We start from the raw sequence: 13,866 nt of genomic DNA, 5'->3' as shown, positions 1-13,866 counted from the left end.
TAGCTTCATCGCGGGAGATTCCAATAATTCTGAAAGCTTTGGTTTCAACAGCGTGAAGCCGAGCTAGGTGTGAGGCAGGAGCACCGGCCCATAGGGGAGAACAGTATTCCATTGAGCTGCGGATGAAAGCCTTGTATGTGGTGAGGAGCTCAGGTGTGCCGAGGAAGGACTTCGCACGACGGAGGATGCCCAGTCGGCGACTGGCTTTGGAGGCCAGCTTGGAAATGTGGTTTTCCCAAGAAAGATCATGGCAGATAGTGAGACCCAAAATCTTGAGCGACAGAACTTCTTGGAGAGGATTGTTGAGAAAGTAGATGGGAGGGTTGTCCAGTCGATCTTTTCGGAGAGACATAGTAAGAGTGTGAGATTTGTCAGGACAGACTTTGACAGAAACTTTTCCACCTTGTCAGGAGGAAAGGACACAGAGTCCAGGAGCAGCTGGGTACGACTGGGTACGGTGGGTACAGAGAGGGATGGGTTTGGGACACAAGATTTAGAGGCAAACACAGAGTTGAGGCATTCAGCTTTTTCACGTGCGGAGTCAGCCGTTAAGCCGTTTGAGGTGAGGGAGGAGATGGAGGGGGAACAAACACCAGAAACAGATTTGACCAGACGCCACCAGGATTTGGAAGAGGGAGACAGATAAGAGAGTTCGGTCTTGAGAATGGTGAGATATTGTTTCCTGGCTCTCCTGAGGGTGGACACACACTTGTTTCGGGCTTTGTGAAAGGAAATGAGATTTCCTTCCGTTGGATTTGCTTTCCAGGAGACGAAAGCAAGTTGTTTCAGGGCAACAGCCTCACCACAAGATTCCGTGTACCATGGACGGGAGGAAGGGTATGACAACTGAAGACGAGATGGTATAAATCTGTGCATGAGAGAGAGCAATTTACTTTGAAAGAATTCCCAGGATGAGTTGATGTCAGAGGCGGTAGAGATGGGAGACCAGTCCAGATGATTGATGGCTGCTTGAAGACCGTGCCAGTTGGCCTGAGTGAAATGCCAGACTCGCGACGCTGAGGAGGCTCTCTGAGAATGGTCAGAGAGATGTCCACTTTGACAAGCACATGATCAGATAAGCCGATTGGAGCAGAAGAAGAGCAGCAGACATTTTCAGGGAAGTTTGTCATAACCAAATCCAGAAGAGAAGATGCTCCGTTGACTGAGATCCGGGTCGGGAAATTGACAGATTGTGTCAGTCCCAGTGAGTCGCAGAAGTCCTTTGCTGAAGAGCCATGGCTGGTGAGAGAGGTACCCACACCCAGCCAACTGGCATGGTGACAATTGAAATCACCACATATGAGGAAGAGAGAGTTGGGATGGGTAGATAGAAGTTGGTCCATATTATCAGACAGTGAGATGTAGATGGAGTCATCGCTGTTTGGTGGACGGTACAACACACATATGAACAAAAGGTGGGAGCGAAGGGGAAGCCGTAGCCAAAGGTATTCCTGGGGGTGAGGTGGAGAGAGGGCAGTGGAGGGCGAGTGAGGAAGAGAGTTTTTTATAAAGATAGCAACCCCACCTCCAGGACGAGGCTCAGGTCTATCATACCGGAGGAGGGAGTAACCTGGGAGAGATACCAAGGCATCAGAGACATCATGAAGGAGGAAAGTTTCTGTTAAGCAGATCACATCTGGTTTGTGATCTGAACGTTAACCCCACGTTTGAGCTAAAGGCAACGGACGATCTACACCTGAAACGTCAGCTTCTCCTTGCTTCCGTCAGCTTTTCCTTGTTTCCGTCAGCTTCTCCTTGCTTCGGTCAGCTTCTCCTTGCTTCCGTCAGCTTCTCCTTGTTTCCGTCAGCTTCTCCTTGCTTCCGCCAGCTCCTCCTTGCTTCCGTCAGCTTCTCCTTGCTTCTGTCAGCTTCTCCCAGCTTCTCCTTGCTTCCGTCAGCTTCTTCTTGCTTCCGTCAGCTTCTCCTTGCTTCCGTCAGCTTCTCCTTGCTTCCGTCAGCTTCTCCTTGCTTCCGTCAGCTTCTCCTTACTTCCGTCAGCTTCTCCTTACTTCCGTCAGCTTCTCCTTGCTTCCGTCAGCTTCTCCCAGCTTCTCCTTGCTTCCGTCAGCTTCTCCTTGCTTCCGTCAGCTTCTCCTTGCTTCCGTCAGCTTTTCCTTGCTTCCGTCAGCTTCTCCTTGCTTCCGTCAGCTTCTCCTTGTTTCCGTCAGCTTCTCCGTGCTTCTGTCAGCTTCTCCTGGTTTCCGACAGCTTCTCCCAGCTTCCTGCTTCTGTCAGCTTCTCCTTGCTTCTGTCAGCTTCTTCTTGCTTCCATCAGCTTCTCCTTGCTTCCGTCAGCTTCTCCTTGCTTCCGTCAGCTTCTCCTTGCTTCCGTCAGCTTCTCCTTGCTTCCGTCAGCTTCTCCTTGTTTCTGTCAGCTTCTCCTTGCTTCCGTCAGCTTCTCCTTGCTTCCGTCAGCTTCTCCTTGCTTCCGTCAGCTTCTCCTTGCTTCCGTCAGCTTCTCCTTGCTTCCGTCAGCTTCTCCTTGCTTCCGTCAGCTTCTCCTTGCTTCCGTCAGCTTCTTTTTGCTTCCTTCAGCTTCTCCTTGCTTCCGTCAGCTTCTCCTTGCTTCCGTCAGCTTCTTCTTGCTTCCGCCAGCTTCTCCTTGCTTCTGCCAGTTTCTCCTTGCTTCCGTCAGCTTCTCCTTGCTTCCGTCAGCTTCTCCTTGCTTCCGTCAGCTTCTCCTTGCTTCCGTCAGCTTCTCCTTGCTTCCGTCAGCTTCTCCTTGCTTCCGTCAGCTTCTCCTTGCTTCCGTCAGCTTCTCCTTGCTTCCGTCAGCTTCTCCTTGCTTCCGTCAGCTTCTCCTTGCTTCCGTCAGCTTCTCCGTGCTTCTGTCAGCTTCTCCTTGCTTCCGTCAGTTTATCCTTGCTTCCGTCAGCTTCTCCTTGCTTCCGTCAGCTTCTCCTTGCTTGCGTCAGCTTCTCCTTGTATCTGTCAGCTTCTCCTGGTTTCCGACAGCTTCTCCCAGCTTCTTGCTTCTGTCAGCTTCCGTCAGCTTCTTCTTGCTTCCATCGGCTTCTCCTTGCTTCCCTCAGCTTCTCGTTGCTTCCATCAGCTTCTCCTTGCTTTCGTCAGCTTCTCCTTGCTTCCGTCAGCTTCTCCTTGCTTCCGTCAGCTTCTCCTTGCTTCCATCAGTTTCTCCTTGCTTCTGTCAGCTTCTCCTTGCTTCCGTCAGCTTCTCCTTGTTTCCGTCAGCTTCTCCTTGCTTCCGCCAGCTTCTCCCAGCTTCTCCTTGATTCTGTCAGCTTCTCCTTGCTTCCGTCAGCTTCTCCTTGCTTCCGTCAGCTTCTTCTTGCTTCCGCCAGCTTCTCCTTGCTTCCGTCAGTTTCTCCTTGCTTCCGTCAGCTTCTCCTTGCTTCCGTCAGCTTCTCCTTGCTTCCGTCAGCTTCTCCTTACTTCCGTCAGCTTCTCCTTGCTTCCGTCAGCTTCTCCTTGCTTCCGTCAGCTTCTCCTTGCTTCCGTCAGCTTCTCCTTGCTTCCGTCAGCTTCTCCTTGCTTCCGTCAGCTTCTCCGTGCTTCTGTCAGCTTCTCCTTGCTTCCGTCAGTTTATCCTTGCTTCCGTCAGCTTCTCCTTGCTTGCGTCAGCTTCTCCTTGTATCTGTCAGGTTCTCCTGGTTTCCGACAGCTTCTTGCTTCTGTCAGCTTCCGTAAGCTTCTTCTTGCTTCCATCGGCTTCTCCTTGCTTCCCTCAGCTTCTCCTTGCTTCCGTCAGCTTCTCCTTGCTTTCGTCAGCTTCTCCTTGCTTCCGTCAGCTTCTCCTTGCTTCCGTCAGCTTCTCCTTGCTTCCGTCAGCTTCTCCTTGCTTCCGTCAGTTTCTCCTTGCTTCCGTCAGCTTCTCCTTGCTTCCGTCAGCTTCTCCTTGCTTCCGTCAGCTTATCCTTGTTTCCGTCAGCTTCTCCTTGCTTCCGCCAGCTTCTCCTTGCTTCTGTCAGCTTCTCCTTGCTTCCGTCAGCTTATCCTTGTTTCCGTCAGCTTCTCCTTGCTTCCGCCAGCTTCTCCTTGCTTCTGTCAGCTTCTCCTTGCTTCCGTCAGCTTCTTCTTGCTTCCTTCAGCTTCTCCTTGCTTCCGTCAGCTTCTCCTTGCTTCCGTCAGCTTCTTCTTGCTTCCGCCAGCTTCTCCTTGCTTCCATCAGTTTCTCCTTGCTTCCGTCAGCTTCTCCTTGCTTCCGTCAGCTTCTCCTTGCTTCTGTCAGTTTCTCCTTGCTTCGCCAGCTTCTGTCAGCTTCTCCTTGCTTCCGTCAGCTTCTTCTTGCTTCCTTCAGCTTCTCCTTGCTTCCGTTAGCTTCTCCGTGTTTCTGTCAGCTTCTCCTTGCTTCCGTCAGCTTCTCCTTGCTTCCGTCAGCTTCTCCTTGCTTCCGTCAGCTTCTCCTTGCTTCCGTCAGCTTCTCCTTGCTTCCGTCAGCTTCTCCTTGCTTCCGTCAGCTTCTCCTTGCTTCCGTCAGCTTCTTCTTGCTTCCTTCAGCTTCTCCTTGCTTCCGTCAGCTTCTCCTTGCTTCCGTCAGCTTCTCCTTGCTTCCGTCAGCTTCTCCTTGCTTCCGCCAGCTTCTCCTTGCTTCTGCCAGTTTCTCCTTGCTTCCGTCAGCTTCTCCTTGCTTCCGTCAGCTTCTCCTTGCTTCCGTCAGCTTCTCCTTGCTTCCGTCAGCTTCTCCTTGCTTCCGTCAGCTTCTCCTTGCTTCCGTCAGCTTCTCCTTGCTTCCGTCAGCTTCTCCTTGCTTCCGTCAGCTTCTCCTTGCTTCCGTCAGCTTCTCCTTGCTTCCGTCAGCTTCTCCGTGCTTCCGTCAGCTTCTCCTTGCTTCCGTCAGCTTCTCCGTGCTTCTGTCAGCTTCTCCTTGCTTCCGTCAGCTTCTCCTTGCTTCCGTCAGCTTCTCCTTGCTTCCGTCAGCTTCTCCGTGCTTCTGTCAGCTTCTCCTTGCTTCCGTCAGTTTATCCTTGCTTCCGTCAGCTTCTCCTTGCTTCCGTCAGCTTCTCCTTGCTTCCGTCAGCTTCTCCGTGCTTCTGTCAGCTTCTCCTTGCTTCCATCAGTTTATCCTTGCTTCCGTCAGCTTCTCCTTGCTTCCGTCAGCTTCTCCTTGCTTGCGTCAGCTTCTCCTTGTATCTGTCAGCTTCTCCTGGTTTCCGACAGCTTCTCCCAGCTTCTTGCTTCTGTCAGCTTCCGTCAGCTTCTTCTTGCTTCCATCGGCTTCTCCTTGCTTCCCTCAGCTTCTCGTTGCTTCCATCAGCTTCTCCTTGCTTTCGTCAGCTTCTCCTTGCTTCCGTCAGCTTCTCCTTGCTTCCGTCAGCTTCTCCTTGCTTCCGTCAGCTTCTCCTTGCTTCCGTCAGTTTCTCCTTGCTTCTGTCAGCTTCTCCTTGCTTCCGTCAGCTTCTCCTTGTTTCCGTCAGCTTCTCCTTGCTTCCGCCAGCTTCTCCCAGCTTCTCCTTGATTCTGTCAGCTTCTCCTTGCTTCCGTCAGCTTCTCCTTGCTTCCGTCAGCTTCTTCTTGCTTCCTTCAGCTTCTCCTTGCTTCCGTCAGCTTCTCCTTGCTTCCGTCAGCTTCTTCTTGCTTCCGCCAGCTTCTCCTTGCTTCCGTCAGTTTCTCCTTGCTTCCGTCAGCTTCTCCTTGCTTCCGTCAGCTTCTCCTTGCTTACGTCAGCTTCTCCTTACTTCCGTCAGCTTCTCCTTGCTTCCGTCAGCTTCTCCTTGCTTCCGTCAGCTTCTCCTTGCTTCCGTCAGCTTCTCCTTGCTTCCGTCAGCTTCTCCTTGCTTCCGTCAGCTTCTCCGTGCTTCTGTCAGCTTCTCCTTGCTTCCGTCAGTTTATCCTTGCTTCCATCAGCTTCTCCTTGCTTCCGTCAGCTTCTCCTTGCTTGCGTCAGCTTCTCCTTGTATCTGTCAGCTTCTCCTTGTATCTGTCAGCTTCTCCTGGTTTCCGACAGCTTCTCCCAGCTTCTTGCTTCTGTCAGCTTCCGTAAGCTTCTTCTTGCTTCCATCGGCTTCTCCTTGCTTCCCTCAGCTTCTCCTTGCTTCCGTCAGCTTCTCCTTGCTTTCGTCAGCTTCTCCTTGCTTCCGTCAGCTTCTCCTTGCTTCCGTCAGCTTCTCCTTGCTTCCGTCAGCTTCTCCTTGCTTCCATCAGTTTCTCCTTGCTTCCGTCAGCTTATCCTTGTTTCCGTCAGCTTCTCCTTGCTTCCGCCAGCTTCTCCTTGCTTCTGTCAGCTTCTCCTTGCTTCCGTCAGCTTATCCTTGTTTCCGTCAGCTTCTCCTTGCTTCCGCCAGCTTCTCCTTGCTTCTGTCAGCTTCTCCTTGCTTCCGTCAGCTTCTTCTTGCTTCCTTCAGCTTCTCCTTGCTTCCGTCAGCTTCTCCTTGCTTCCGTCAGCTTCTTCTTGCTTCCGCCAGCTTCTCCTTGCTTCCATCAGTTTCTCCTTGCTTCCGTCAGCTTCTCCTTGCTTCCGTCAGCTTCTCCTTGCTTCTGTCAGTTTCTCCTTGCTTCCGCCAGCTTCTGTCAGCTTCTCCTTGCTTCCGTCAGCTTCTTCATGCTTCCTTCAGCTTCTCCTTGCTTCCGTTAGCTTCTCCGTGCTTCCGTCAGCTTCTTCTTGCTTCCGTCAGCTTCTCCTTGTTTCCATCAGCTTCTCCTTGCTTCCGTCAGTTTCTCCTTGCTTCCGTCAGCTTCTCCTTGCCTCCGTCAGTTTCTCCTTGCCTCCGTCAGCTTCTCCTTGCTTCCGTCAGCTTCTCCTTGCTTCCGTCAGCTTCTCCTTGCTTCCGTCAGCTTCTCCTCGTTTCTGTCAGCTTCTCCTTGCGTCCGTCAGCTTCTCGTTGCTTCCGTCAGTTTCTCTTTGCTTCTGTCGGCTTCTCCTACAGTTAGAATATTCCAATAAACGTTATATCGATTCCATGCACTATTCCCATGATGTTCTGCGCACACCGGGCATTTTCACGAAGCAATGCGAGTTCCTCTTTAACTCATCTTATGAAATAGTCATCCAATATGTACGTACTATGTCCTGTTGTATAGGAAACTGAAACGTGAGACCATCTTTGGTAATTCATAGCAATTTGTTTCTTTATTTATTTATTAGGTTGAATGATTATCGAGAAGAAACAGTTGAAAATATTGTGGAACAAATACAAATAAAATGTTAATATCACAATTTCAATTCTTATATATGCTTTCGACATGAGCACCCACCCCCTTCGACCTTTTCGTCGGACCTCCCTATGCACATAGACAGACATCAGGTGTAACTCCTCCTGTGCGTACATGGATGGTCCATGATGACCACACACCTTTTGATCTGGTCCAACAGTACAGTTTCAGTGTTAATTCAGCGATTGACCGGGATTCGAACCCAGGATCCTAGGATCCCAAGCCGGCACCCTAACCACTAAACCGGCACCCTAACCGCTAAACCGACACCCTATCCGCTAAACCGACACCCTAACCGCTAAACCGACACCCTAACCGCTAAACCGACACCCTAACCGCTAAACCGACACCCTAACCGCTAAACCGACACCCTAACCGCTAAACCGACACCCTAACCGCTAAACCGACACCCTAACCGCGAAACCGGCACCCTAACCGCTAAACCGGCATCCTAACCGCTAAACCGACACCCTAACCGCTAAACCGGCACCCTAACCGCTAAACCGGCACCCTAACCGCTAAACCGACACCCTAACCGCTAAACCGACACCCTAACCGCTAAACCGACACCCTAACCGCTAAACCGGCACCCTAACCGCTAAATCGGCACCCTAACCGCTAAACCGGCACCCTAACCGCTAAACCGGCACCCTAATCGCTAAACCGGCACCCTAACCGCTAAACCGGCACCCTAACCGCTAAACCGGCACCCTAACCGCTAAACCGGCACCCTAACCGCTAAACCGGCACCCTAACCGCTAAACCGGCACCCAAACCGCTACACCGGCACCCTAACCGCTAAATCGGCACCCTAACCGCTAAATCGGCACCCTAACCGCTAAACCGACACCCTAACCGCTAAACCGGCACCTTAACCGCTAAACCGGCACCCTAACCGCTAAACCGACACCCTAACCGCTAAACCGACACCCTAACCGCCAAACTGACACCCTAACCGCTAAACCGGAACCCTAACCACTAAATCGGCACCCTAACCGCTAAACCACCACCCTAACCGCTAAACCACCACCCTAACCACTAAATCGGCACCGTAACCACTAAACCGACACCCTAACCGCTAAACCGACACCCTAACCGCTAAACCGACACCCTAACCGCTAAACCACCACCCTAACCGCTAAACCGACACCCTAACCACTAAACAGACACCCTAACCGCTAAACCGACACCCTAACCGCTAAACCGACACCCTAACCGCTAAACCGACACCCTAACCGCTAAACCACCACCCTAACCGCTAAACCAACACCCTCACCGCTAAACCGACACCCTAACCGCCAAACCGACACCCTAACCGCTAAACCGGAACCCTAACCACTAAACCACCACCCTAAGCGCTAAACCGGCACCCTAACCGCTAAGCCAACACCAGGCCTGGTTGGCATGATCATTGTTGGCATTGATTGTTGGCATGACCATTGTTGGCATGACCATTGTTGGCATGACCATGTTGGCATGACCATGTTGGCGTGACCATGTTGGTGTGACCATTGTTGGCATGACCATTGTTGGCATGACCATGTTGGCGTGACCATTGTTGGCATGACCATTGTTGGCATGACCATTGTTGGCATGACCATTGTTGGCATGACCATGTTGGCATGACCATTGTTGGCATGACCATGTTGGCATGACCATGTTGGCGTTGGCATTGGCATGATCCCAATTATTTCCATATGTCAAATGAAACACATGCAAACAAAATGATTATCATGTTAACAGAATGGGATGAAACCGAGTTCCTAATGAACTGATCGATGTTCACCTTCAGCTCTTTGGCCCCACCAGTGGCAGCGGCTTGCGAGATCCTTTGGAGCTGCCGGATGCGTTCACTGAAATCCAGCACCCACTGTACCACGGTGGCACTCGCTGGCACGGTGTAACGCACCCAGGTGCTGGGCAGCATTCCTAGTCACCAAAACACACACGCACGTCACAATCCGCACACGCGCACGATTGATCCTATAAAAATGACCTTCGAGGAAAACCTAGGAATGAAATATTCTGGTCTGGAAGGTTGCGGTACCGATTTACCACGTAAAGGGTTGTTCAGGGTTGACGTGGACTTTTCATTCTGGGGAATTCAATCCTATTGGAAGTTATTAAAACTTAAACTCTTTCTCAGTGTTTTCCTGCAGATCTGACACACCTGTCCCATGAATGTTCTAGTGCTCGGATGTCATCTGCGTAGAAACATTTGGGATGAGTACACAGCCATTTCAGGACACATGCGTTGACATCTTGATCATCGGTAATCTTGACGTCACCCAATCAGATATTCTTTGAGTGGTGAAGAGATGAAAATCACAAGGTGATAAATATGGACGATGGAGGAATGTGTTAGAACTTCCTAACCCAACTCTCCTGGAGTCGTCGTGGTCACATTTGTCGTGTGAGAGTGAACGATGTTGTGCGGTAAAGATGTTGTGCGGTAAAGATGTTGTGCGGTAAACATGTTGTGCGGTAAAGATGTTGTGCGGTAAAGATGTTGTGCGGTAAAGATGTTGTGCGGTAAAGATGTTGTGCGGTAAAGATGTTGTGCGGTAAAGATGTTGTGCGGTAAAGATGTTGTGCGGTAAAGATGTTGTGCGGTAAAGATGTTGTGCGGTAAAGATGTTGTACGGTAAAGATGTGCGGTAAAGATGTTGTGCGGTAAAGATGTTGTGCGGTAAAGATGCTGTGTGGTAAAGATGCTGTGCGGTAAAGTTGTTGTGCGGTAAAGATGTTGTGCGGTAAAGATGTTGTGCGGTAAAGATGCTGTGCGGTAAAGATGCTGTGCGGTAAAGTTGTTGTGCGGTAAAGATGTTGTGCGGTAAAGATGTTGTGCGGTAAAGATGCTGTGCGGTAAAGATGCTGTGCGGTAAAGATGTTGTGCGGTAAAGATGCTGTGCGGTAAAGATGCTGTGCGGTAAAGATGTTGTGCGGTAAAGATGCTGTGCGGTAAAGATGTTGTGCGGTAAAGATGTTGTGCGGTAAAGATGTTGTGCGGTAAAGATGTTGTGCGGTAAAGATGCTGTGCGGTAAAGATGTTGTGCGGTAAAGATGTTGTGCAGTAAAGATGTTGTGCGGTAAAGATGCTGTGCGGTAAAGATGTTGTGCGGTAAAGATGTTGTGCGGTAAAGATGCTGTGCGGTAAAGATGCTGTGCGGTAAAGATGCTGTGCGGTAAAGATGCTGTGCGGTAAAGATGCTGTGCGGTAAAGATGTTGTGCGGTAAAGATGCTGTGCGGTAAAGATGCTGTGCGGTAAAGATGTTGTGCAGTAAAGATGTTGTGCGGTAAAGATGTTGTGCGGTAAAGATGTTGTGCGGTAAAGATGTTGTGCGGTAAAGATGTTGTGCGGTAAAGATGTTGTGCGGTAAAGATGTTGTGCGGTAAAGATGTTGTGCGGTAAAGATGTTGTGGGGTAAAGTCGAGCCCAGAGATGATTTATCTAGTTGTCGTCCAAGTACTGAACAGGTAACTAGCGCAGTTCTGTGTGTTGATGGTTTTCTTTTTTGTGGTGATGGTGACAAAGACTGTCTCCACTCATTGGTTGCTCACTTTGACTCTCGTGAGAAATGATGGATCCCGGTCTCATGACACGTCACGATCTTCTTCAAGAAATCATCTTCCTCGCTTGGGCGGCGTTCTGGGATCTCTGTTGTAATAGAAACACGGATGGCCTTTTGACCAGCCTTGATGCCACTTCCGGTGTAACTTATTCAGGGTAGACAACAAAATTGAACAAAATCTTCACGTCGAACTATTATTTTTACAAGTCCCACAGTTCGGATGGGCCGAGCGAAACGAGGTTGCGGAAGTTTTTTCCTGATGAGTCAAACACCATGCAACCCGTGCCTACAGAAAACGGACTTTTTGGAATGGCGGCCGCATTTTCCATCCGACCATCATGTAACTTTGTTAAGCAATTCTCCAGGGGTTGGTGCCCCCATGTTGAAAGCTTTGTGTAACACTATGGTAACAAAGTTAGATGATGATTGAATGGAAAATGTCGCCGCGTTCCAAAAAATCCGTTTTCTGTAGGCACGGGTTGCACGGTGTTTCACGTACTAGGAATAAATGGCCTCGGCCTTGACCTCGGTTCGCTCGGCCTCGACTGAATAATTAGAAAGTCCATGCCATCCTTGAACCACCACCTTGTATTCTAACATTGAGCAAGTACATGGAGATTTACGGTTAGTTCAAGGTGTATGAGGAAATGTCGCCAATGGGTCGTTTTGCGATGAAAACAAACATACCTTTAACAAGCTCGTTGATTAGAGAACGTAGGTAGTTTGTCTGTTTCTTCTTGCCTTCACAAACAAGCGACACATCGGTCAGGTCTTGCCGCACATCCCTCAGAAGGTGCATGCCCATCTTGATTTCTCGCTCAAAGTACCGGAACAACGGGTCCTGCCATAGATGCATAACAGTTAGTGTGTGTGTGTATGTGTAAAACAGTGTGTGTATGTGTGTGTGTGTGTGTGTGTGTGTGTGTGTGTGTGTGTGTGTGTGTGTACAACAGAGTGTGTGTGTGTATGTGTAAAACAGTGTGTGTGTACAACAGAGTGTGTGTGTGTATGTGTAAAACAGTGTGTGTGTGTGTGTGTGTGTGTGTGTGTGTGTGTGTGTGTGTGTGTGTGTGTGTGTGTGTGCATAGTGTGTGTGTGTTTGTGTGCATAGTGTGTGTGTGCGTGTGTTTGTCCACCATTGGGTGTGTGTGCGTGTAAGGTTTTCCAAGCAAACACAATTCTCTCACATCCACCATTGCATGCCACCCCTTCCAGGTGCTTGTCTTTTGTCGATGTAGATGTAGATGTTTTTTCCCCTAAAAGTAAAAGTGATCTCAGGCTGGGTGTTGCTCCCCATCAGTGCTCCTCATGCAATGCCAAACGCATTTAGAACTAGGGGTGTGATCAGGGATCGCTGAGGATTCCCGGTGTGGCCAACTCGTATTATTAACCATTAGGTACCAATTTAATTCCTGCCTCATGAATGAATGAATGAATGATCGTTGTGAGGCCATTTTCCCCGCTGGAGCAGGGGTTAGCCTTGCGGGCCCCATGACAATCATGGTTCCCTGTTTTTTTGAGGCAATGTTTTTATGGCCGGATGCCCTTCCTGACACCAACCCTTGGTCGCCTCTTACAATGCGCAGGGATACGGTGTACCTATTCTAAACCGGGGTACACACCGGGAGAAATATGCCTCATAATGAAAACAAACGTATTTTTTTCTTCCAAAAATCGGGGCATGATGGACACCAAGACTAAACACTGAGTGCCTCCCATCCAGGAACCTTAATAATAAAATAATAATAAAATGGAAAATAAAGAATTGCAAATTGAAAAATGGACAAAAATTAGCAAATTCAAAAAAATCTGAAATTAAACACAGTAATTGAAATTGAAAGAATAAATAATTAAAAAATTAAAGGATGGAAAAATTAATTATTCCTCAAAAAGCGGGACACCACGGCCACAATGGACACCACGGCCACAATGGACAGCAGGATTGAATGCCTCCCTCCCATAACCATAATAAATCGATTGTATTGTATCTAAAATGTAGCATGTACGCACGACTGTGCGAAACGAGATCACGGGGCAAACCTTAATGTTTTCCACAGTGCGACGCAACGGCTGCAGTGATGGAGGAATGAGGGACAGCCAGTTTTTGGCGGTAGATAGGAGGGAACGCATCCAGGTGGGGCGGCCATCTGCCCCAATAGCTCCTGGCACCTCCGCCTGCTTCTGGTCGTGCTCTCTGGAGGCGAGGTCTTCCTCATCCTCCAGAACCTGCATCTTGAGTAGCTTGGTAAGCATAACAGAACCTACCGTGGAGATCCAGCAAAGTCTTGTAGTTATTAATCCACAACACCAATCATGATTATCTTATTTATAAAGTTGTTATTCTCAAAATGTAATACTTAGGCAAACCTCAAGAGTGAACCTGATATTACTTTATGATTACTGTAAGTTCGGCAATATGATCGGCAACCTCTTTCTATCCTATAAGAGTATAGGGGGAGGTTTAATTACGTGCATTTTTGTAAATAAATAATTTAGTGAGGCCTTGCAGCATTGGCCGTTGCCATGTGACATTGTTGATGCAGTCTATAAAGTTTATTTGTGGAGTTCTGCCCCTTTTAAGACGCCAATATGCCTCGGCATAGTCCGTGTGTGACAACGGGTAGATGCCCTCATTCATTGTCCTAAAAATAAACAAGTTTGATTTAAATCCCTTCAGCTGTTTTCAAGTATCACATTTTCACCAGCAATGACAGGTTTCACATCGATCGGTGAAGCGGTTTCGGAGAACAGATTTTTTTAAATATCGGCTTTCAAGCTAATATGGCTGCCACACCACGTGACGTATGATATGGCTGCCACACCACGTGACGTATGATATAAAAAATGTACACTTTGTAAATGTATGAGAAGGGGATCACGTTTGTAAAGTTTTGTGTAGATCAGATAGTGTTTTTCTATCCAAGATGGCTGCCAACCACGTGACCTACGACATCATAATTTTCAAACTATATGCAACAGTGCTGTTCGATGATATTTGTAAAATTTCACATCGATAGGGTAAGCGGTTTCAGAGATATAATTATTTAATATTTTGCTTCAATCCAATATGGCTGCCACACCATGTGACCAATGATGTTTTTGTGATCAACTTTTAATCGCCATGTATAGTCAATGACACACGTAAAGTTTTGAGTCAATCGATTTGGTGGTTTGGGAGAAGAT

The 13,866-nt window shown here is 49.0% G+C and overlaps 1 protein-coding gene across 2 annotated transcripts in view; it reads right to left on the bottom strand.

Moving 5' to 3' along the window:
• Window positions 1-13,866, bottom strand: part of LOC137437086 (cytoplasmic dynein 1 heavy chain 1) — a 263,109-nt gene that overhangs the window by 12,274 nt on the left and 236,969 nt on the right. For both annotated transcript variants that reach the window (XM_068131446.2, XM_078786887.1), the window contains exons 77-79: window positions 12,724-12,944; window positions 11,371-11,524; window positions 8,897-9,039 (exon numbers count right to left, since the gene is read on the bottom strand). In XM_068131446.2, the coding sequence (XP_067987547.2) occupies window positions 8,897-9,039; window positions 11,371-11,524; window positions 12,724-12,944 (518 nt within the window). The remainder of the gene's footprint in view (window positions 1-8,896; window positions 9,040-11,370; window positions 11,525-12,723; window positions 12,945-13,866) is intronic.

The sequence above is a fragment of the Myxine glutinosa genome, chromosome 11 (genome assembly GCF_964187855.1).
Source record: "Myxine glutinosa chromosome 11, kmMyxGlut1.1, whole genome shotgun sequence".
Lineage (NCBI taxonomy): Eukaryota > Metazoa > Chordata > Myxini > Myxiniformes > Myxinidae > Myxine > Myxine glutinosa.
The sequence above is the reverse complement of the archived record's forward strand: the minus strand, read 5'-3'. Positions and strand labels throughout refer to the sequence as shown.